A 25,760-nucleotide genomic window follows, 5' to 3' on the forward strand; every position below is an offset into this window, starting at 1 on the left:
TTACTGTATGGATTTTGGATTTGAGATACAAGTTTCCTTTTCTGCCAAACTCCAGTTACCCTATTGTTTTAGATGTCCCTTAAGAGATCTGGATAATCAGGATTTACCACTAGATGGGTTTAAAGTCCAACAGACTTAAGTTTGACATCTAAAGGATGCAGTCTCTCAAGTGGCGAGACAGATGCACTATTATCTAACACAAGAGCCTCCATTTAATCCAAAGGCCGATCTGGAAACTGTACTGAGGCCATGTCTTAGAAAACAGGTCAGGCCAAATCCTGGTCCCATTAAAAGTCAATAGTGAAATTCCAATACACTTCAGTGAAGCCAAAATTTGGTTCGTGTTTAAAAAGGTGTTCCATCCACACTAGGAAAGTAGGGTGCAGTGTGGATAAAAAGTCACAGGCTAAAAATACAAGGAAGTCAGAATGAACTACTGGAGTCAGTGCTGATGTCAAGTGACAATACAATATTTGCAAAGTCATGTTTAACAAAAACTCTTGGAGCTGCTGGTTTGAGAGAGGGTATAAATTATTCTATCAACTATTCTGCAGTTGGTTTTTTTTTCTAGTAGTTACCTGGGTAAGGATGTAGCTCCTTTGGGCCTCTTCCATTTTTATCAAGCTGGCATTGATATAGTCATTGTCACCTCTGGTTAGCTTAATTCGACTGTGGTCAACTGTAGCACAGACAATCAGAAAACACAGGTTAATGCCTTCATGCATATGTTATGATCCACGACCAATTTCATCAAATGCTAGGACCAAAAATGTAACTTTCTAAAAGAACAAAAAAGTGAAATAGTAACAATAAAGAATGGTTTCTGAATGAAAAGTTCTTTGCACTTGCTGTACTGGGAACAGACAATAATTAGCACTATTTTATTGTGATAATGCAATTAGGGCCCAATTAAAAACAGTTGTGAAGTGTGGAGTATTTTGCACACACAATGATCACAATTGTATGTGCAAACCGGATAATTATGCACACAGATTTATATATCAAGCTACTGCTTGTACATGCAATCAGCATGTAAAAACTAATTCTACAACTGTATGCATATTTTTGCAGGTCTTTGTGAAAATCAGTTCCTTAAAATCTGGATAATAGATAAATTTGAACAAAGTGGCCTGTATCAGCAGGATAACCATCAAATGGAAACCTTAACCTCTGCTGATAGGTCCTACATTCAACTGAAAATTTTCCTAATCTATCCACCCCACCTACTGAACAAAAAAATTACTTGACACTTATTTTACTGGACTTCTGTTAGTTCCAAAGCTTGCAGTATTTATGATTCCCCCAATGCATAAGAATTTCCACATTTTACAGGAAAACCAAACTTATTGAAAGGAATATCATCTAAAGGAAAACAAAATCAACAATGGTCAACAAGAAAAAAATAAGACTCCTGAAAGTGATCAGTAAGCAAAGCTATGTGCAACATTATAGTCCCTACTGAATTTCTTGAAAGGCTGAACGGAATTTTAGTCTCTAAAGTGACTGTACAAGTTTTCCAGTATCTGGAAATATTTGTTTAGATGCAATATGTACAGGAATCCTGCGAGTGCAGCATACACTGCAACTGTTCTTTGTGTTTGTTCTAAGCAGTGCTAACTACTTATGCTAAACAACCTGTTCCACCTCGTATGTAGCTGTGACACTGAGTACATTTCCCAGACTGGAAGAAGAGCTCTGTGTAGCTCAAAAGCTCGTCTCTCTCAGCAACAGAAGCTGGTCCAATAAGATATTACCTCATCCACCTTGTCTCTCAAAACAGAGGACATAATAAATACACACTTGGGATGAGGGGAAAAGTCTCAAAAGTGCATCACGATTAGGGTTTCTGGTTTATTATAATTTAATTTTTCAGGGTTTATTTTTAACTTTGAGTTTTGTAAGGGTCCAAGTTGGAGCTTTCAAGGGCTTTCTATGAATAATCTCTTTGCAATGTTCCCTAATGTATTTTAACAGAGTGCTCTTGCAAACAGCAATATGCTAAAGTGTACAAGGGAACCTCTAACGAACACCAGCAGGAACAATTATTGTGCAAGAAATTCACAGAATCACAGAATATCAGGGTTGAAGGAGACCTCAGGAGATCTAGTCCAAACCCCTGCTCAAAGCAGGGCCAATCTCCATTTTTTTTAGTGCGCTTTAGAACTCACATCCCTGTAATCCACATTACCAGTCTGTGCAAACAAGCTCCTGGATACAAGTAACCATTTCGGGTGTTTATCCAATAAACGCTGATTGCATTTTTTGTATTAGGGTGTTTTGTCAGTGTTTATCAGTTAAAACTGAAAATCAGAAGCCCTAATCATGACCCACTTTGTGCAGGGAGAAAAGACTTAGAGGACTGAATATAAAGTTTCATCAACAGATATATAGGAAAACAAGGAGACCAGAGTTTCTGAAGTGACTAAGTTAAGAGCTAGCTAGGCTCGTTTCTTTGCTTCCTTTTTTCCCCTCTCAAACCAACTTCCAATTAAATTGTTTTGGCAAAATTCCTCCTGTCTCTGTACAGCTACAAACATTCTATATTAACTGGTAGCATGCTATATTTATTTTTACATTAATGGAGAGGATAACTGTACATTTAATACTGATAACAGATTTGTGCTATCCTACCCATCCTCTTTCTCTGTCCCTGGGATTTAACCATGAGACAACTACTTTCCCACAAAGACTTCTGTCCATGAACATTGCAGCTACTGCACACCGCTACAGTGTATTCCCATGACATACCACACTATGGTGTATTGTGACAGATCTCATGTCATGAAGTATATTAATGACAAGATTTAAGTCATGGATGTATAGCCATCCATTCAAAATATACAACCAAGTGCCTTCTGAGACACAAATTCTTAGAGGTTAACAGTCTGTTACAAATAATTGTGAAAAAAAAGGATACTTACAGGGGCTGACATCTCTGTACCTGTTTCGGTTTTTGTTTCTGGGATGTTTGGCCACTTTACATGGAAAGTCACTGGCTTCATGCCTGATATCCTAGAACAAAAGAATTAAGATGTTTGAACTTGCCAGCAGTTTGCAAGAAAAGCTTACAGTTCAGTGTGTCTGTGAGGGAGGGGATGTTGATTTTATTTTGTAGTCACCTGCAAGTGTCTGCTTATCATGGCATTTTAATTTACTTGAGGGTTTTGGACAGCAACTATTTAGAACAAATGTTTGCAGTTTTAGATTAAATACTGAGGTAAGATTATTTCTTGTAGTACAAGACACTGACTCGTTGTTGGCTATGCTAATATGTGATCAGCTTTTCACAAAGGAAGTACTGCAACACATTGTGCTTTTAGATGAACATATTTTACCTGATGTGGAGAATTGTGCATACATGTGACATTACATAAATATTTCCACAAAGTTATTCATCGCACGCAGCTACACATTAAAGTGTTCACTAAGAAAGATGGTTAGAAATGGCTATCATTTAGTATTCTACACATCACCATTTTATAAGTCTATATTAACAGCCCAAAACTGCAGTCATGTCTAGTTAAGTTAATTTGGATCCTTATCTCGAGTCATCAGCAAGCTGTTCTGGAGCTGCAAATGACAAAAGGGGTTCTTTGCACTCAGTGCATACTCTACATAAAAGCAAGGATGCCATTCCCCAAGATAATACTGACAGAATCATCCAGCTCTTCCTCCAGCCTTTTTTCAGATGTGGCTAACAGCTCAAGCCTCTGAGAGAAACTCAGAAGAAATAAAGCAGCACAATACTGCCCAACTTGAATATAAACCCTTATTTATAGAAATCAGGCAGACATACATATCATATGCTGCATAAGAGTACAATCTGTATGAACGTTGTTACCAGGACCATCAGAGAAGAGATCATGTCATTCATTGTAGATTATTATTTTTTATTGTTTTAAAACACACAGAGGCTGGAACAAAATCTGAATGAAAACTGCCAGAAATGCACTCGCTGCAGAGTTCAGATTTAGCTATTACAAGGCAATTTAAGGAGTCCCAAGACAGACATCTTGTGTCTGTGTGTAAAATGTACAGTTTAGCATGGCTCAAAGGCCATCCAAAAATACTAAAGATATTAGGGCAAATTCATCCCTTTCCACTAGGGTTGAATTTGAGACACTCTGATTTATGTGGTTAATCAAATTAAACTAAATTTTACAGTAAGAAATTTACATTTTTAGGATCATATCCTCAGCTGGTTAAACTGGTGTAGCTCCCTGACATAGAGCAAACATCAATTTATGCCAGCTGAGGATACGGCCCTTTGAATTCGGTCCAAATCAGACTGGTACTCTTTATGATTTTGCAGAGCGGTAACCTTAGGCATACAGAGAAGTGCTAAATCATAGGAATGTTTTTGTCCAAAGTGACCTACCAACTGCAAGCATTCAATTCCTTCCCCTCCTTTCTTACTCCTCCCCGTAGATTTAGCAGCAATCTCCGAGTATGTTGTACAGACTATATTGTGTGATGAGTTATATTTTATAACTACTTGCCCCAAATTAGTACAGTGATCTGACACAGCTCCCTGCTGAATAGGGCTGGACATCAGCTACTATCTTTTTATAACTTAACACATGGCTGCCTGTAACTCTGATGGAGAACGTAGGCTACCAGTATGATGAATATAGTCTCAACTTCAGCAGTACAACATCCCAGGAACATGAAGCCTTGGCAACTTACACACATCACAGACTGGTCATTTTTTATTTTAGCTTTTGCTACCATGCACAAATTGAAGTATCAAGACCAAAAAGGGAACGGCAAAAAGGGTTTTCTAAATCTACTCCCCACAGAGCCTACATAGTCTTTTTAAGCGTAAAGACAACGACATAGAGGTCCATGTGCAAAGAAATCAACATGTAATGTAAGCAAAAAAGTCTATATGGTTTTATTAATTCAATCCAATATATAAAGGGGAGGCACCAACCTGCCTTGTGCCACTGAAAGCCAGTAATGGCTCCTAAGTATCTAAACTGCTAACAGCAGCTTTTTTTTACATTTTATAGAAGAATTGCAATGATGCTTCAGTCACACAAAGGAACTTTAACTGATAGAAGATACTCTCCACCCTCCCCAAGAACTCGTTGCCACAAATACCATTGAAGCCAAGCGTTCAGTAAGGTTGAAAAGTATTAGACATTGATATAGACTAAGAATATTCATAGATATAGGAAAAAATCCTATACAAACGACAAAGCTGCTGCTGCTCACTGGGAGTGGAAGTTGTTTTTTTTTTTTTGTCAGCAGGAGACTCTCTCCTGCCGACAAACAACAGCTACACTGCGCGCCTTTTAGCAGCATGGCTGTTGCGACACAGCTGTGTCTCTAAAAGGTGCATCATGCAGACAAAGACTTAATAAAGGCAGTGATCTCTTTTCAAGCTCCAAGGTAGGAAAATATGCTAAATTTGCATTGCCTTAAGAAACTGTATGAAAGCTAGGTCAAACAGATGAGTTTGCTATTTAGATCTGAAGGCAGGAAGTTAGTAGGTGCTCTTGTTTTGCCTGATTGGGTATGTCTATACCCCTGGCTGGCCCATGCCAGCTGACTCAGGTTCATGAAGCTCAGGCTTAAGGGCTGTTTAATTATAGTGTAGATATTTGGGCTCAGACTGCAGCCCAACTGTCTACACTGTAATTAAACGGCCCTTAAGCCTGAGCCAGCAGGGTGGGTCTAACTGCAGTGTAGACATACCTGTTGTGGTAAATCACTGTCATGGAGGGTAATACTTTCTCTCAGGTAGCTCAAGAAACCCCTGGAGAGCTTTCAAAGTCTGTCCTTACTTTGAACTGGCTTCTACGCTAAATGGGGAGTCAGTGCAGTGAATGGAGCACCGCAGTGAAGTGTCCATAGGGACCTCTGATGCTAACTGTTGTCCTGAAAAAAACCCCAATTAGTCCATGGGGCTTCATTCTAAATCTAGCGAACTGCATAAAATAGTCAATCTTGAAAGTCATGAATGCATGGATCTCAGGAGCCAGATATATTTCTGATGGTAGTGGGTGGTGGTTCTTTTTTTTTTTTTTTTTTTTTTTTGCAGTGGTAGCTCTTTGTGCAGCCAATGGTAATGAGAAGTCCCGCAGAACACGAAATGACTTAATCATAGCACAGATGCCCTCAGTGGAGGGGGTTATTAAAAGAAGTGTCCTCTTCTGGCACAAGTTATTACATAAAATTGTCCACTCTAGGGTTTCTTGCACGTTCCTCAAGCTTCTGGTATTGGCCACTGTCAGGGATCAGTTACCAGATCGGCAATTTCAAAATGTGTCAGTCCTATGGTAGTATAATCTATGTAGGAAGCCACAATAAAAGAAAAAAAAAAGTACACTTTCAAAAATTCAAAACATGCAAGTGTCATGTCAGAGTGACTCAAAGTCAATGTCAGTATAATAAATGAAAGGCTGGTAGACGAATACAGGGATTGATAAGGATAATTAACACTTTCTTGAATTACATTTATATGGTGCCTCTACAGTGACACTATCATTTTAAAAGGGAAGCATAACACAATTTAAAATGTCATGCATTATAAAACTTGAGGACTAGAACTGAAAGTCAGTTTTCCGAAGTTAAATCTTCTGGTTCTGAGTATGACTCATTTGATAGCACTCACCTCATGGGTTTAAGTCCTGTACCCACCACAGATATTTCAGGGCAGTAACTTGTAGCTTTGGAAGAGGAAGTCTGTTGAAATGCTGTACTTCAGATGAGACAAATCAATGTTTTTCTGCCCATTTCTGATCTAGATCTATCATAATAATACAGGTAAAAGTTAAAGACCTTTCTGTGCTTTTTCAAGAGGGGAGAGCAGCTCTCAGCTATGTTAGGGGCCAAATGGGCCTCAGGACTCGGTAAGTGGAAAAGTCATTTAGAGTCAACTTTCCCCTTCCTCAAGCTGAGCACATTTTGGTCAGATCAGGGTTTCTGGCCCCTAGTACCATTAGCAGCTTTACAAAATACCATAAAGCTATGTAGCCCCAAACATTGAATTAAGTCACTATGTATAACCAAGTTCAGCTTTTTCCATTTTAGTTTTAGGCCACCTGCTACACTAACTTTATAGTGCCCTTCATCAGAATATATCAAGAGTGCTTTACATGCATCCTTATTTTATAGGCAGGAAACCGAGCCACAGAAAAATTAAGTTCCACATTCACATAGGTATTTAGGGTCCTAACTTCCACCGATTTCAAGTTAGGAGCCTACATACCTTTGTGGATCTGTCAGCAATCATTCAGGTACATTGTATTCATAATCATATGGTGGACATCACCTCCTCGCAAGCATTTGTGTGTCAGTAGTTACAACTCATATTACCATGGCGGGCGGGGGGAAGAGCTTGGTCCAAAGCCCACTGACTTCAATGGTTTGCATCTGACCTTAAGTCTGTAGATAGCATGATTAATGGGTAAAATGAAAAATATATTTACCCATAAACTCTTTGGGAAAATAATTTCCGTGCAGCATAGGGTAAGAGGTCCTCTGTTATATTGTCACTCACTGCCTGTCTATCTCTGGGAAACAGCAGTTGCCAAGACCCTATGAGCACAGCTACAGTGAGCCATAGTAGTCTGGTATACACTGAAATAATCACATATTTAACATTTAAAGCTTCCTTAATGCTTTTAGTAATCAGCACAACACTAATCTCAAAATGAACGAATTTTACTTAAAATAATCAATTTCCTAATCTCCATTTACTGATACAGGTGCCACAAAGAATGGCAGCACAATAAAATAAGTCACAATTAGAAGTTAAGGGAAAGCTGCTACTCTTTGGAATGCTCCTTTGCTAGGTGACGTCATACAGTACATAGCTTTTCCCTCCTGAGATCACAAGAGGAACAAGTGTTGAGGGGTCCTGTAGAAACAAACAGCTGGATTAATTTAGGGGAAAATCCTTTTTAGGTTCAAAGGGAAAACGCAGGACGTCGCAGAACTGAGTGCCAGTGACCCTAGTCCTTCTCTAAAGGGAACACTTGTGAGCCAGAATATGAAGTGAATTATTGTGATAATAATTTCACTGGATGAAACTGACATTTAACTGGTTGGGGCAACAAGAGTGGCTTTCCCTTTCTATGCAGACACCTGCCTGATAAACGTGTTAACCAGACTTCTGTAGCCCTGATATAAAATTCTTTAGGAATATAGCTTTGGACCACATATGCCAAGCGGTTCATTCATTCATAGATATTAAGGCCAGAAGGAACTATTATGATCATCTAATCTGACCTGTATAAACACAGCTTATAAAATTCCACCCAGATTCATGAAATAAAGTGACAAGCTGTAGAATTTGTACAATTGAATAAAATGTTCACATCACTTTTGACGACACCGGTTATAGAGATTTGCTTGTTCATATATCTGGGAACTAGGTAAGCCAGTGGGCATGTACGTACATTTCTCAAGAGTTCCGTGTAAGGCTGGCTGAGCAAGTGATTGCTCCATAAGGTTAAGAAATTGTAATCACAGACCTACAACATGGTTTTCCTAGAAAGCCCCTTGCTGATTCAGTACTATGTAGGCAATTTGAAACAGGCTGCAGTGATGCAGTATAAGCAGGACTTCCATGTCTACAGTCAGTTGGCTGCGGTTGCTGAAATGCACAGCCACCAGAATGCATGAGCTAGGCTGGAATGTGCCATTAAATTATGTCAGGATGAAGGAAAGGGCTTTAAAGAAACCTACACCCATTCTGATTACCCTAGCAATCAGACATCCCTAAGCTAGGGCTTTGTTGTGCTCCATGAACAAGGTGCAACTGGTCTAAAAAAAATTGTAGACCCACACTTTAGAGGATCATAATTTACAAAACCTGTATTGCCTGCTGTGATGGGGTGACTACCCCACACATGTGGTGAAAGGGTTCATGTGGGCCTGGCCTAACTAATGATGGAACCCATCTGGGAAGGGGCTGGGTGGTGCTATAAACAAAGGACACATGAAGCAGAAAGGGGCTGCAAGGAGAAACTTTGATGTTACACTCCTGATAGTAGGGAATGGAGAGATCTGTAAGGAACAAGAAGCTCTTACACAGAGTGAGGAGAAAAGCCCAGAGACAGGCTTCATCGAACAAAGTCCAGGGGGGTGGCAGCAAGAGGGTATAGTGTAGAGGATGAACCTGGGTTCCCCTACCTGCCACTGCTAAGGTGATGGGAAGCCCTTAAGATATGGGCTGCTAGAAACTTTGAGAGAAGGTTCCAAAACCCAAGGATGACAGATTAGATGGAAGGACCAGGGTTATTTATTTATGCTAGATTTTGTCAGCCTGAATGGGGTGTGACTAAACATGAGTCATGAGAAGAGGTGGACCACTGAGGGACCAGCATGACTGCTGGCAAGGGGTGCTAGACAGGAGAGCTACTACACCACACCCATGCTTTAAGGATGCATTCTAGCAGTGAGTTCACTCTTCTACACCGCCAAGGACTGTGTAAATTAGGTAACTAGTTCATCTGAAGACATTCTGAATTCTGATCATTTGGGTGTGCACTTAGCAACACAAATTTACACTTTTGGGCCAAGATTTAGAAATTGCAATTTGGGAACCTCTAGGTAGTAAGGGCAAAAAGGGGGAAAACAGGACTAACTAGTTTCTACTGAAAGACGCTAGCTGTATAGGAGTCCAATATATGATTGGAAGTAAAAAAAAACAACCACCCTAAATGCACAACTTTAAAATGAGGGTAGAATTAAAGTTATATGAGCTACCCTAAATCTGGCATTTCCTAACCTTCAAGTGTTTGACTTTGCCACCTAAACAAGATTTTATTTAATCTTAAAAGAGCAAGTTAAGGAGAGACTTGATCACAATCCAAATATCTACACAGGGAACAGATATTTCATAATGGGCTCTTCAATCTACTGGAAGAAAATCTAACAAGACCCAATGCCTACAAGTGGAAAATAGACAAATTCAGACTGGAAATAAGGAATAGTTTTTAACAGTGAGGGTAATTAACCATTGCAACAATTTACCAAAAATTTTGGCAGATTCTCCATTATCGGCAATTTGAAAATCAAAAGGGGAGGTTTTTCTAAAAGACTTACTCTAGTTCGAATAGGAATTCTGGGGAAGTTCTGTAGCCTGTGTTACACAGGCAGTCAGACTAGATAATCACAGTGGTCCCTTCTGGCTTTGGAAACTATGAACACTTAAATGTTTTTTGTAAATATATTAAGAGAGATAGCTCAGTGGTTTGAGCATTGCCCTGCTAAACCCAGGGTTGTGAGTTCAATCCTTGTAGGGGGCCATTTAGGGATCTGGGGCAAAAACTGGGGATTGGTCCTGCTTTGAGCAGGGGGTTGAACTAGATGACCTCCTGAGGTCCCTTCCAACCCTGATATTCTATGATCTGAAAAGAAAGAAAAAGTTGGAGAACTGAAGTCAGTGGAGCTATGTGGACTTTACACCAGCTGAGGATCTGACAATTTGTCAGTCCCTACATATTACCACCTTTCATATTTCTGACTTTTCAACCTTTTTTTTAAAAAAAAAAAATCAATTACGGTTTTGATCACTTGTAGTGAAGGCTCTTTTTTTTGTTTTTAAAAAAAGACAATGTCAATGAAGCTCTAATAGACTAAAAGTTATATGGATGTCTTCAAAATTTAAATAAATTAGAAGGTTAAAACATGAAAAATAAGACTAAGAACATAAGACGTTCACAATAGGTGGCAGGAATACATTGTTCAGCTAGTTCAAAAGGCTCATAATGTGACAGCTGAACAGGAAACAAAACTAAAACAGGAGCATCTTTTTTTTTTTTTAAATAAATATTGCTTCTCCCCTCTTCCTCACTTGCACAACTCTGTTTCCTATTCAGCAAATCTCTTCACCACTCCTGAAGTGAGCATGAGGGAAAAATATTGGAGGTGGAGACTGAAAAACAAAATGGCTCTTTGACAAGTATTTTTGCAGAGGAAAAGCTTTTACTATTTACAATATCAAGCAAGAATCAGTGCCAGGAAACAAACCACAGTCTTACTACAGCGTCAAGATATAAGTCAGTTAATTCACCACCTATTCAGTTTAGAGAAGGGAAATGAATCGTGAAGATCAGATACAGATCTTAAGTTCCCCAAAGACTGGAGGTTTTCAGATCCAGTATTTTGGCTCAGGCTCACCTCTAGTATATTGGGTACATTTGAAAATCCAGATGTCTATTTAGCTCCTGAGGTAGTTTCTGCATTAGTCTGTACAGCAAATTCAGATCCAGATTTAGAAAAAAATTAGTTTTTACAATTTTTGCACAGTGATGTTTGGATTCCATTAACAACCGTTTTTATATGAACTAAAAATTTTGTTCTCCCTGACCCTCAGGACATTTCAACCTTTTATAGGATGACATTTCAAGAGAGTTGCTACATAACATTTTAACTCCTGGACTGACAAGTGACAGTGTCAACTTCTTACGGACAGCCTTCATTGGTACTTATACAAGGACATGACCAAAACCGAATGTTCTCAGATAACATATGTAGCCTTTTTGCAAATCTAAATATTTCTGTGAAAAGTGCTTGAGAGAAGAAAAAAAAAAAGCACCTGACAAGAGGCTTCTCCCAGATCCTTTAAGACAATGAAACCAGATGGTTCTGGCTGCACACTCAGAGTACAATCATCAAAATGGTAATCTTTCCAGAGCTAGGACTCTCATTGTGTATAAGCTATAACAGAACAGTAGATGGCCCTGGAATGAATACAGAGATGCAATTCAGTGGAGAGGTTCTGATGACATAACTGATGGAAGAGGAACTGTGGAGTGACTTCATCTTTTGTGTTCACCCAAGGTCATTATCTTATTACACACACAATTACTTTACACTGAAGTACGTTTTATACACGTGAAATTAACCTTAAAGGGAAAGTAGGAATTAGAGTGCCAGACTCCACTGTACCTTTAATATTTTATAGGTTTAAAATGGTGTAGCACTGGGGTTCTCAACCTTTTTCTTTGAGGGCCCCCCCCGCAACATCCTATAAAAGTTCCGCAGCCCCACTGTGCCACAACAACAACTATTTTTCTGCATATAAAAGCCAGGGCCTGTGTCAGGGGGTGGCAAGTAGGGCAGCTGCCCAGTGCCCCACACCACAAGGGGCACCACAATGCTAAGTTGCTCAGACTTCACCTTCAGCCCAGAATGGTGGAGCTCGGGGCCCCGTGTTGCAGTCCCATGTGGTGGGGCTTCGTCTTTCTGCCCTAGATCCTAGCGCATATAATGCCAGCCATGCTTGGGGGACCCCATGAATTCTACTCACAGCCCCACAGGGGAAGGCCCTGGACTGACAGCCCCGGTTGAAAACTGCTGGTATAGAACACATTTATGTATATATAAAATTGGGGCTAATAGTTTGGGACAAGCCAGACTTTAAATTCTCAGATTTCCCAAAGCCCCCCCCCGCCCATGCTATAAAAACCTCTAGCTCATGGCTCTGGCCTCCAGGTTTCAGGCCCACCAGGGGAGGAGCGGGGGAAAGAAGAGGAGCCACCAGGGCTCAGAAATATTTACCAGAGCTCTGCTCTGGCCACATTTAAGCCCTGGGACAAACAGATTTTAGTTTTTAAATCAAATAGTTAATTATCCTTTCCAAAAATCAAATCGATTAGCTAAGAAATATGAGAGCAAGTGACCATTAAAAGAACGTGACAAAGCAGGACTGCTCCCCCTCACTGGCTCTGCAGGAACTCAATATTTGTGAAAATTGAGCGGATGATATTTTTGATAATCAGAAACTTAGAAAAAGTATGTGCATTTTTTAAAGTTAGCAGGGTGGTGGTATTTTATTTGCATTTTGAAACAAATGTTCTGCACAATTGCATCCAACACTGAAGAGAATGAGCCTGGTGTTGAATAAAGCACACTGGAATCTTAATTCTCACTCTGCAAAAATTGACACAACACACTCATACTCAGTTTCTCAGCAAAGATGAAGAGTGGCACAGTGAGGTTCCAAATACACTTACCAGAACACTATCAACCTAGCAAAACTAAACTACATGGTTCACTTGTTTTGTCAAAGATACGTCTTGGGACGTAGTATTTTGTTCGCTAATTCAAAAATCTAATACACAATAGAGGTCTAGTGATTTTTCTATTATACATTTTCAAAACTTGGACTTCAAATGCTTTAAGTTCTCCTACATGGGTCTAAACTTTCTAGAACTGAACTGCACCCTTACAGTATTGATAGACAGACATCTGAATTTTGAGTATTAGAAGTATATTGTATTTAAAAATCCTGAAAAATTTCATCCTTGCATTATAAAGCTATATAGTGAACTACATAGAATATGGGCTCTTTAAAGGTTAGAGATATGATAATCTTGTTCAAATAGTTTCAAGCATTGTTCTTGAGCAAGGGCAGGAGATTGCAAAGTTGAAAAAATGCTTGATTTGGTTGTGTGCATAGGATTTGCCACTAATCTGTTCACATTAAACAATGTTAGCAAGAATCGGCAACTATTTAAAAATTCTCTTTAAATCTAAAAATCTCACTTACCAACATCTTCCTTTTATACACAAAAAAAATAATAAAAAGAAGAACCCTCTAACTGTATATTCAAATGCACCAGAGTTTGCAGCAGCCAGGGACCAGTTTTTAGCAACAGAAATAACAGAATAAACATAGCACCAACACACTGAAGCGTGGGCTTAATCCAAAATCCACTGAAGTTAATGGAAAGAGATCCTTTGAGGAAAAACAAACTATTGATAACGCAATGCCAACGAACTAGGTTACATGGATATTGTCATAAGAAATGAGAATTGCAGCTGTCAAACTTTATACAAAGAGAACGGTTTCAAAAGCAACTGAATTACAGAAAAGAAGTTAGTATACTCTTTAATAGACAAGTTCTTTCTGAAATCTATAGAAGGTGCCACAAATTGTCACATCTGCTGCCTTGTTCTGAATTAAAGGAGGGATCTAATTTTTTCAATATGTTGGGGCTATCTGTTCTACTCTGAAACAGCACTAAAAAAAAGTAGATAACCTTTTAAAAACCTAGAAACTAAGAGATTTTTTACCTGCCTTAAGATTTCATATGAACTGACACTGCTTTTATCAAATCTATTCTCTTGTGCATACTCAACCAACCATTTACTTCTTTCAGAAGAGAGGGTTATCGGTATTGCCTATAACTTAAACAGAAAATAAGTTCACAAGAATGAAAAAATTCACTTCATGTATCTGTGGTCAATATAGCCATTGTTTCAGTTCCTATGTTCTTTACAGCTTAAGAACAAAAGGTTTTCCTATAATAAGGCACATGAGTAGCCTCAAAACTGATCTTTCATCACACTGAAGTAAACCTGAAACTATAAAAGTGTAAGTAAACTACTTTCAATTTTTGGTGCAAAGAATATTTCAAGGTATTTCAAGTGTTTAGACTGAGTTTGATTCATTAAAACAAGGACCACCACACAATAAGCATTGAGCTGTTTTGAAATTCTATTCTATCTGGGTTCTTACACTGAACTCAGTCGCTGAGTGTCTTCCAGAACTGCATTAAGCAACATGACTAAAATCTCTGCTATTTATCTCATGCTCTCCCTGGGGGAGAAGTGTGTGGACTGTTTTGTTTTGCAACATTGTAAAAATTTTCTTTTGCTTACACGTTGCCACATGTTTGTTAGAGAAGGCAAGGCCAAAGAAATTCAGCTTGTACTCAGAGTGGAAGGTGGTGAGCTTTGATGGTCCCCAAAAATCTGGCCACTTATTTTGGTACCTAAGAGGATGCTGACCTATTCTGAAAATCTGGACTGGATTGTGGGTGCCAAGTCCTTTTGAAAATTCTGGCCTAGATAAACAAAACAAAACAAAAAGCATGGAGTATGCTCATTCCATGTGAACATGAACTAGCTGTACTTTAAGTTAACATTACAGGAATTACTCGTACCATTTCTGTTTGGATTCTAACCTCATACTATTACAAGACTTGATCACAAAGAAATTTAAGAAACCCCCTGAAGGGATTGTGCGAAGATGAAAAATAAAGAAATCACTTATGTTCTGTTGAAGTCACAAGTTTCACCTTGGGCATAAATCAATATGCAGAAAATGAATCAGCCTAGTCTGATTTCTTGTAATTGATTTCAGTATATTGAAACCACTACATACAAGGCTTTGAACCACAAAAGGGTTCCTGTAAATGAACACAAGCACAGTAATTAAATCCTGTTTCACGAGCAGTCTTCCCCTTTCACATGCAACTTACCTAAGTTTTAGGTGTACACAGTACTTTAAAGATACAAAAACAGTAAAGATCTAACACAAGCATTAGGTTGCATGCAAGATAAAAGGTATGTGTAACGCTGTTTAAAAAAAACAAACAAAAAAGAGCACACTGCAGTGAGTTTCAGAGCCTGGGGTCAACTGACTCAGGATCCCAGTACAGGGCTAAAAATAGAAGCGTAGACATGACTATTTGGGCTCTGAAAACCCGGTGAGGGGAGGTGGGTCTCAGAGCCTGAGCTCCAGTCCAAATGGGAATGTCTACACTGCTATTTTTAGCTTGACAGCACAAGACCAAACCAGTTGACCCGTGCTCTGAGACTGGCTTCCACAGATTTTTCTTTTTTTAGGAGGGGGTTTGCAGGTGGGGTAAGGAGCAGTGTAGACAAACTCACAGTTGAATGTGTTATTTATAAAGCTGGTTTTGAGACTTTTCGATGTTATCTCATAAAGGAGTGTAGAACTGCGACATTAGCATACAAACTCTATTCTCGGGTTGCAGCACTTGGGATATTTTATTTCATTAAGAGAATAATTAGCACATCCCCAGTTTCCTATAAAGGCTCCTTATTATTGGCATGCAGCATTTAAAACAGTCACCAGCTCCTGCTCACATAGTAATACCTTGGAGACCTGCTGCAAGTTTCCTTCACCTTACTCCTTCCTGTGAACCAGTGACTCAGACTTCAGTGGTTCAGGAGCCAAATTAGCCTGATGAAACCTCCAGGAATACGTACAACCAGAATTGGCAACTCTCTATATTTTATTCTCATAGCGAAATGACGGACCAAGCATCCTGACTGGTTGTTAATTAAATCACACATAGTGTTTTAATATCATGAGCTGCAAAGAGACACATTAAAAAGCCACTTGTGGGTCGCAAGCCTCAGTCTAAGGCCTGGTCTACACTGGGGGGAGGAGGGGGAAATCGATCTAAGATACGCAACTTCAGTTATGAGAATAGCGTAGCTGAAGTCGACGCATCTTAGATCGACTTAGAATCACTTACTTCACGTCCTCGCACCGCGGGATTGACGGCCGCCGCTCCCCCATCGACTCAGCTTCTGCCTCTCGCCCTGGTGGAGTTCTGGAGTCGACAGCAGAGCGATCTATTTATCGCGTCTACACTAGACGCGGTAAATCGATCCCCGATAGATCGATCACTACCCACTGATCCAGTGGGTAGTGTAGACGTGGCCTGAGCGTCATTGCTTTAAATCCTTTGCTCTATATTGGTTTGCCAAGGTTTCCATCCTGGCAAATTGGCTCCTCCACCTTGAAAAATCCTGCAGATGGCGGCCAAGCTAGTTGCCCTTTATTGTTTTTGAATCACATCTTCCCAAATGACACAGCAATTGCCTTAAATTGCAATTGCAGCCCTGTGATTACCTGCATATTACAAAGTTAAACCATGGAAACCCAGGTTTTTGCATTATTGTTTTGGAATTTAAAATAGCCCTGGCATATCTATGACAGTAAGACAAATGTGTCTTGTTCCCTCTGTTGATATTTTGGCTCCAAACAGATTCCTGGGAACTGGCTTCCACACCATCTCAGCACTCAGCCTCTTCAACTGAGGAACCTCTCTGAAGTAACGTTGTGGACTTTTTCATCTGTAAGTAAAACAGGAATACTGAAGACTCTTGACTCTGTTTTTGATCTAAACACTTCCAGAAACTTCCCAGCTGAACAACATGCCTTTATGTGAGTATGCAGCCACTCTCCCAATTTTAAAGTCTGTGATGCATGAATATTTAGATTGACTGACTCGCCAATATTTGAAAGAGTAACAATAACTCCAGCTCCCAATCAATTACAAATGCTGATATCCTCAAATTAAGTGATAAAGTGAAACCTAGTAAGAGGCTTCAAGGCAACCAGATCCAGAGAATTAGCTTTGTGGTCTCATCTTTTGCCCTCAAATACACTGAGTTTAAGAGTGCACTATGTTGCACTTAATGAAACAGACAGTCCTCGTATTTTACGGTTTCTCAAGCCTTAGTATAAAGATTGCATTTCACACTAGAATATCTGCTTGAAGTTCGGAAAATGGCAAACGAAACTGATCTGTGGTATGTGTGTCCTTTCACCTTTTCCTGGAAAGTATGCTTGTCTTTTAATCAAGTAGCACAGCAGTTTAACTACATAACAGCCAAACATTGCAACCATTTTCTCAAGACAAATGTTTCAAGAAAATTTCTAAAACGTGTTTTAAGTCATTTAAAAAACAAAAACCCAAAAAACCTACCCCCAGCAACTTCAGCATACACTTCAAAGGAAACATTTCCAGCCCTGACTTTCAGACATCCTTTTCGTTTTCAGTTCCTTATGTCCATATTACTTATCAGTTAGTTTGCCAATCTGATTCAATTTACTTTGCACCTAATAGTACTTCCTGGAATCAACAGTTTATAGCTATTGCAATGAGTAACAGAAGTTATACTACTTCACTCCACAGAAAGGCAGTCAAAGCCCTGCATGCTGAAACCTTTCTATAACGGACTGAATTGTGTTCGTTTTTAATACGCTTCATTGTAGTTTGCATGCCAAGAGGACACAGGCAGTACATGTGTGTGCACATGAGCTTGTACTTTTATTCAGGCCTTTATAGAATTTTATTGTAAATAAATGTAAGCATATAACTCATATCCCAAAAATTAAATGGTCTAGTAAGTTTTAAGAGGCAAAAAAACATTAAGTATCTCTGTGCTGGACTTATAAATAAATACATTACACTTGAAGTATAAACACACTGCTATATTATATGGCTGTTCCTCAGACACCTGAAAGTCAACTTTTGGAATACGCTGTCACTAGGACCAAATCTGATTAGAATGTTGATGGTTCAGCAATCTGAGTTCCTCGCTATGAAATTGGAAAGCGGGTAGGGAGGTATGGTGCCTTTCTGGCAAGTCAAAATAACTCTTATGAAGCAACAGTGACCTTTCTAATTAATTTTGCCAATTCACAAAAGGCTTTACCATGATATCATGAGGCTCCTGAAAGCATTAGTTCACCAAATCACCTGTGACTACAGCCAACTGACGCTCCTGAGTTTTTGTTGGCACCATTTGTGCTCTTCAGTTAGATAGACTTTCATCTGTTATTGTCATTAATGCTGTGACTGAGTTTGTGACATGGGAGAGAGAGAGAGAGATCTTGATCACCATTACTTTAGAGATCTAGCTACTGTGGGAATGCTCCCTTTTGGTTGACAGCTGCGCAAGAATAATTGTACCCTTCTTTGGTCAGTAGAAGGAGAGGCATTTCTTGGAGTTCTTTTTGGCTCTTGTAGGATGCGTCTTCCTAGGTCTCTTGGGAAAAATAAGAGCTTTAGATTTTATTTTCTTTCTTCCCCTGACCATTAAGGTTATAGAACAGCACTGTCCTTTGCAGTGGCTGTCAGAGTAGAAAATGAAAAGGATGTCTGGAAGTCAGGGCTGGAAATGTTTCCCTTGAAGTGCCTGGGGGATGGGGAGGGGAGGGGTCAGGGAAAGCCTAAGAGTTGCACTTCTTTAAGATTTTAGGTGCTCCTATATCAGAATCCAAACAAGCAGAAACAAAAGGATTACTACTTGTGGGAATCAGAACTGTTTTGTCCTTTGAATATCTTGTTTTCTGGGGCAGGACTAGAAGTCTATTCCTACCATTATGGAGGGGTGCGGTCTAGTATGTTGAGCACATGATTAATCTGTAACTACTGACCTCTGTACCCGATGCCAATTCCCTTTTTGGAAGTTGGTTAAATCGCATCTGCCATTCTATAAGAGAGATAATACGTACTTTGCGGCCTATTATGAAGATTGGAGTGAAGTTTAAAGTAAAACTTCAACTAGATCAGTACTTGTGGCACCTTAGAGACTAACCAATTTATTTGAGCATAAGCTTTTGTGAGCTACAGCTCACTTCATCGGATGCATACTGTGGAAAGCGTAGAAGATCTTTTTATACACATAAAGCATGAAAAAATACCTCCTCCCACCGCACTCTCCTGCTGGTAATAGCTTATCTAAAGTGATCACTCTCCTTACAATGTGTATGATGATCAAGGTGGGCCATTTACTGGATTTTATGATGTGGTTGTCAACCTATTTACCATTGTCGGCCACGTATGCAGCTCTTTAAATGTTACTTGGGATGCATCCACACAATGTGTGTGTGTGTGTGTGTATGTATGTGTGTATATATATATATATATATATATATATATATATATATATATATATATATATATATATATATATATATATATATATATATATATATATACACACACACACACACACACAACCTGTATGGCCCTGAGGATGTCACATGGACCGCAGCTGTGTGCTGACTGTACTGCAAGCAGTCTGGAGGTTGATAACCACTTAACTAGATATTTAAAAGTTGCAGCTACGCATGACTTCCGGAAAGTAAGGAAGTTTTAGGACATTCTCTCCCGCGTGTTAACTAAGGCATGTTAAAACTATATTTAATTTGTAAAAATTCAAAAGACCTAATGTAGCCGAACATGCGTGAGAGCACACGCACTTAATGATTTATAGTATAGTATGGTTGATAGTCTAATTGTGTGTAAAATATTAAAATCCAAATATGCCATCAGCTAGCCAGGACTAGTAAAAATATGTTGTGAATTTATTTTTAATGCTAACTTGTTTCTGACTTGACAGTATCAGAAAACTTTTAAACTCTTTACACAAAGGCTAAATCTCAAATTAAATGCCAAAAGCTTTTCCAAGTTCTTAAACTAGTACAGTATAATACTGCACTTTAAAACAGCAGAAAAGATGTTCAAATACCAGGACAGGTGATATTTTACGTTGTTTTAAAATTTGTGCAATCACAGCAGATTTAATATTATTCAGCTTAGAAGGTAACACTACAGAAAAGCATTTTAAAAATAATGTAAATCATTAGCAAGATTTCAAAGGAAGCCTTTTGCACAAGAGGTGTAGGAGTTAAGGTTATCACATGTTTTAGTTCACTCCTCTTCACACACTATTTTAAAACTTAGCAACAAGTCTACACTCCAAATGTTAGCAGCCTCCCATCAGGGGCTTTACCAAGCAAGATTAAGTTTAGTGCATTCATTGTTAAGTTCTCCACTAATGTATTTTAATACAAATTAAAAAAACCTCTCAAAACAACATTCAGCATAAGGAAAAGAAGGGGGGTGCTATAAATACAATGTTTAAACAACCTGCTGAAGCAATATAAGTTTATAATGGCACTCACACTATGGTAATGAGTACAATATAGTGTCTACTCTAGATAGATGTCTTTCCAACGTTTGTGTATACCACCAGATGCGTATAAGGCATTGACGAAGCAAAGGTATGGTCCCTGCTCCACCGAGCTTGGAGTCTAAACTGACCAAACACGAGAGATTCTTCTCTGATCATTTGCCACTGTTGCTGAACAGATGCAAAATCGTCAAGTGAGGAAACACACTTTCGCGGTTTGGACTTTGCTTGTTCTTTATTATTCTCTGCAAAACTGACTGCTGAATCCATGTACTTTTTTGCTACTGCTGGCACTATATGCCATTTATGAAATGAAGTATTTTAAATGCTGACATGGAAATGGAGTAAAAACACAAGAACGGGTCAGATCAAAGGTCCATCGAGCACAGTATCCGGTCTTCTGACAGTGGCCAATGCCAGGTGCTTCAGATGGAATGAACAGAGCAGGTAATCATCAAGTGATCCATCCCCTGTTGCACATTCCCAGCTTCTGGCAAACAGAAGCTAGGGACACCATCGCTGCTCATCCTGGCCAATAGCCATTGATGGACCTGTCCTCCATGAACTTATCTAGTTCTTTTTTGAAGCCTGTTATATAGTCTATAGTAGAGTGATGTCAAGGTCATAAATGAAGGGAACAGTAGCTTTTATAAAACCTAAATAAATAAAATCTAAATGAATTCTTTGCATCGGTCTTCACAGCTGAGGACGTGAGGGAGATTCCCAAACCCAAGCCATTCTTTTTAGGTAACAGATCTGAGGAACTGTCCCAGATTGAGGAATCATTGGAGGAGGTTTCGGAACAAATTGATAAATTAAACAGTAATAAGTCACCAGGACAGATGATATTCACCCAAGAGTTCTGAAGGAACTCAAATGTGAAACTGCAGAACTAACAGCTGTAGTCTGTAACCTATCATTTAAATCAGCTTCTGTACCAGATGACTGGAGGATAGCTAATGTAATGCCAATGTTTTAAAAGGGCTCTAGAGGTGATCCCGGCAACTACAGACCAGTAAGTCTAATGTCAATACCAGGCAAATTAGTTGAAACGATAGTAAAGAATAAAATTGTCAGACACATAGAAGAACATAAATTGTTGGGCAAAAGTCAACATGGTTTCTGTAAAGGGAAATCATGTCTTACTAGTCTATTACAGTTCTTTGAAGGGGTCAAACATGTGGACAAGGGGGATCCAGTGGACATACAGTATTTTGATTTCCAGAAAGCCTTTGACAAGGTCCCTCACCAAAGGCTCTTATGCAAAGTAAGCTGCCATGGGATAAGAGGGAAGGTGCTCTCATGGATGAGTAACTGGCTAAAAGATAGGAAACAAAGGGTAGGTATAAATGGTCAGTTTTCAGAGTGAGAGAGGTAACTAGTGGTGTCCCCCAAGGGTCAGTTCTGGGACCAGTCCTATTCAACATATTCATAAATTATCTGGAAAAAGGGGTAAAACAGTGAGGTGGCAAAATCTGCAGATGATGCATAACTACTCAAGATAGTTAAGTTCACCCTAGCAAAGAAACCTGGTTCTGTAGTGAATTGTAATCAGTTGCTTACTGACTACAGCACATATTGCAAAATATCTTTCTGTAAGCATAGTGAATTAGTTTTGTTATACAAGTACTTTTCCCCCAAGAAACTTTCATTTTCATCTTGTGTAAATCAGACATTTTCAGTCACCATGGCCATGTAAGTGTTTTGATTTGTGCATGCACTGTTTTGGGCTGATAAGTAACAAGCTTGCTGACCTCAAACTTGTCTATTTCTCCCACAGTGATAAATCCTACAGTTATACATTTACAATCAGTTTTAAAAGGTAATTGTGTGGGTACTGTTAAGAACTAAGGACATTCTAAACTAGCTTAGAATAGCAATTTTAGAGTTCCTAGTTTATTCATGGTAGCCTCATCAGTTTGCATACTGTAAAGCTCCAGAGGTTACTTCTCTCTCATAAGCTTTTAAAAATCTATTATATTACTAAGTTTTCACAGTATAGTACCGTTATGTAAAATGCCACAGGGTACTTGGACTTTAGAGATTTTAGAAAAAATAGTGGTTAATGTTTCATTTACAAAAGCAACATAAAGTCAATCTTCTCTCTCTGGCACTTCCAAAAGAGCCTGTCTGGAAAGGAAAGAGTTCTGATTCATAGCTATTTGCTTAAGAACATATATTTCTGGTTTGACATGCAAGTGCAAAGTTTCAGTAATGTGCACAGAAGAGTTAGCTACTATACCTATACAGCAGCTAAATTATGAAATTGACGGACACGAGCATACTTTCCATTGCCAAACCATCTAGGATTTGCAGCAAGACTTTCTGCAATCTCCCTCTACATTTCTAAGAAGAAAATAAGTTTTTACTTGGAAGTTCATGGTACTGCATGAGAAACCAAATTATATTCTTTTTAGCCAAACTCCAAATATAAATATTGCATCTGGACCATCTGTCCCAAGTTTCTGCCCAATAAGCTATTGCAGATGCCAATACTCGAAGGGTGTTATTTTCAAAAGTGCTTAGTGTTGACTTAATTCTCCTTCCATTCAAGTTAATAGCAAAACATCCACTGGTTTCAGTGGAAGCATTAGACCAATGCTGAGCATTTGAAAATCCCAACCTAAATTCTTAAGGAGTATTAAAATGGAAATATTGTTAGTTCCACATGTACTAGATTCATCCTTTATTAATAACCTCTCTTTTTGCAAAATATGACAACCCAAGAGAAATGGCGCATTATTAAAATTACTTGATGAAGGCTACTCAACGTAAAAAAAGGAGCCATCAGACTGTTGAGCCATCTGGCATCCTCAGAACGGTTTTCCTTTAGTTAAAATGAACTGATGTAGTACATTAATCAGGGTATTACAAACAGGGCAGGTGGGAGGGGAGAGAGAATAACCAATGCAAACTGCTATATTCTTATCCTCTCCGGGTGGAAAAAATATATATAAAACCCACCAATAAAATCTGTGTTAAACCCTTGAAAACATGTTCCATAGAATCTCTACAGATAGTAATTCCATGTTCTAATAAGAATAGAACAGTAGGGATCTATTATCGACCACCTGACCAGGACAGTGATAGTGACGATGAAATGCTAAGGGAGATTAGAGAGGCTATCAAAATAGAGAACTCAATAATAGTGGGGGATTTCAATTATCCTCATATTGACTGGGTACATGTCACCTCAGGACGAAATGCAGAGACAAAATTTCGATACTTTAAATGACTGCCTCTTGGAGCAGCTGGTACAGGAACCCACAAGGGGAGAGGCAACTCTTGATCTAGTCCTGATCTGAGCGCAGGATCTGGTCCAAGAGGTAACTAACATGGCTGCTTGGAAACGGTGACCATAATATAACAACATTTAACATTCCTGTGATAAGAGGAACACCTCAACAGCCCAACACTGTGGCATTTAATTTCAGAAAGGGGAACTATGCAAAAATGAGGAGGTTAGTTAAACAGAAATTAAAACGTACAGTGACTAGAGTGAAATCCCTGCACGCTGCATGGACACTTTTCAAAGACACCACAGGAGACTCAACTTAAATGTATACCCCAAATTAAAAAACACAGTAAAAACTAAAAAGAGACATCATGGCTTAACCACCATGTAAAAGCAGTGAGAGATAAAAAGGCATCTTTTAAAAAGTGGATGTCAAATCTTAGTGAGGTAAATAGAAAGGAGCATAAACACTGCCAAATTAAATGTCAGAAGAAAAGCCAAAAAGGAGTTTGAAGAACAGCTAGTTAAAAACTCAAAAAGGTAATAACAAAATGTTTTTAAGTACATCAGAAGCAGGAAGCCTGCTAAACAACCAGTGGGGCCCCTGGATGATCGATATACAAAAGGAGCACTTAAAGACAATAAAGTAATCGCAGGGAAACTAAATTAATTATTTGCTTCAGTCTTTACGGCTGAAGATGTTAGGGAAATTCCCAAACCTGAGCAGTCTTTTGTAGGTGACAAATCTGAGGAATTGTCACAGATTGAAGAGTTGCTAGAGGAGGTTTTGGAATTAATTGAGAAACTTAACAGTAACAAGTCACTAGGACCAAATGGCATTCACCCAAGAATTCTGAAAGAACTCAAATGTGAAATTGCGGAACTATTAACCCTGGTTTGTAATCTGTCCTTTAAATCAGCTACTGTACCCAATAAGTGGAAGATAGCTAATGTAATGCCAATATTTAAGAAGGGCTCTAGAGGTGATCCTGGCAATTACAGACCGGTAAGTCTATCGTCGGTACCGGGCAAATTAGTTGAAACAATAGTAAAGAATAAAGTTGTCAGACACATAGAAGAACAAATCGTTGTGCAAAAGTCAACATGGTTTCTGTAAAGGGAGATCATATCTTACTAATCTATTAGAGTTCTTTGAGGAGTCAAACATGTGGACAAGGGGAATCCAGTGGCTCTTTTGTAGCATATTTCTGCTGATCGTGAAAAATATGGAGCAACATGGGCATCCAATTATTACTTAAATATGCAAGTACTTGTTGCAGGCAGATTTCAAGTTATTGAATGGTGCCCTCTTCCTCGTTACCAAATCACTTATGTAGTTCACACTAAATCTCCTGGGAATAAAAAGGACTGCTGGATTAGGATTACTCCCATTTTCCCGTTTGTGCCTTTATACTTTTATATTAGATTAAGGCTTTCATTTAGATTATAATAACAGATAAACTTAAGTTGTGTGCACTTGAAGATGAATATTTAGAGTGCTGTAAACTCTGTTCTAAGAAAAATTAATACTTTTCCTGAAGAGAAACAAAAACGTAAACACTGAATCCTATAAATGGAGATATAAGCACCACAGTTCACATAAGCCTAGCTGAGTGAAGTGATCTAGGGACACATGCACCTGACAGAAGAGAACTAGCTTCTCTTATATGCTTCTAAATACAACATAAATTCTTAATTTCTTTAGGCTAAAATTCTAAGCTTTTTGCTACAGAGAGCAGGCTTCTATTATGCAATGAAAAAAGTCCCCATTTGTGAAAATTGGTGTTTGCTAACATGCACCAAGGAAGTATGTTTATGGAACAGAGACATCATAGAATCATAGAATCATAGAATATCAGAGTTGGAAGGGACCTCAGGAGGTCATCTAGTCCAACCCCCTGCTCAAAGCAGGACCAATCCCCAATTTTTGCCCCAGATCCCTAAATGGCCCCCTCAAAGGATTGAACTCACAACCCTGGGTTTAGCAGGCCAATGCTCAAACCACTGAGCTATCCCTCATTTGAAGGAATTTGAT

General features: G+C 38.9%; 1 protein-coding gene across 5 annotated transcripts in view; it reads right to left on the reverse strand.

The window, feature by feature from the left end:
* Positions 1 to 25,760, reverse strand: part of PTPN1 (protein tyrosine phosphatase non-receptor type 1) — a 65,800-nt gene that overhangs the window by 21,266 nt on the left and 18,774 nt on the right. For 4 of the 5 annotated variants that reach the window (XM_073309428.1, XM_073309432.1, XM_073309431.1 and 1 more), the window contains exons 2-3: positions 2,922 to 3,012; positions 579 to 679 (exon numbers count right to left, since the gene is read on the reverse strand). In XM_073309428.1, coding sequence (XP_073165529.1) covers positions 579 to 679; positions 2,922 to 3,012 — 192 coding nt within the window. Of the gene's footprint in view, positions 1 to 578; positions 680 to 2,921; positions 3,013 to 6,619; positions 6,755 to 25,760 lie in introns of all 5 variants that reach the window. The other variant, XM_073309433.1, reaches the window with a different exon arrangement.

The sequence above is a fragment of the Lepidochelys kempii genome, chromosome 13, assembly GCF_965140285.1.
Source record: "Lepidochelys kempii isolate rLepKem1 chromosome 13, rLepKem1.hap1, whole genome shotgun sequence".
In the NCBI taxonomy this organism is placed as follows: Eukaryota; Metazoa; Chordata; order Testudines; family Cheloniidae; genus Lepidochelys; species Lepidochelys kempii.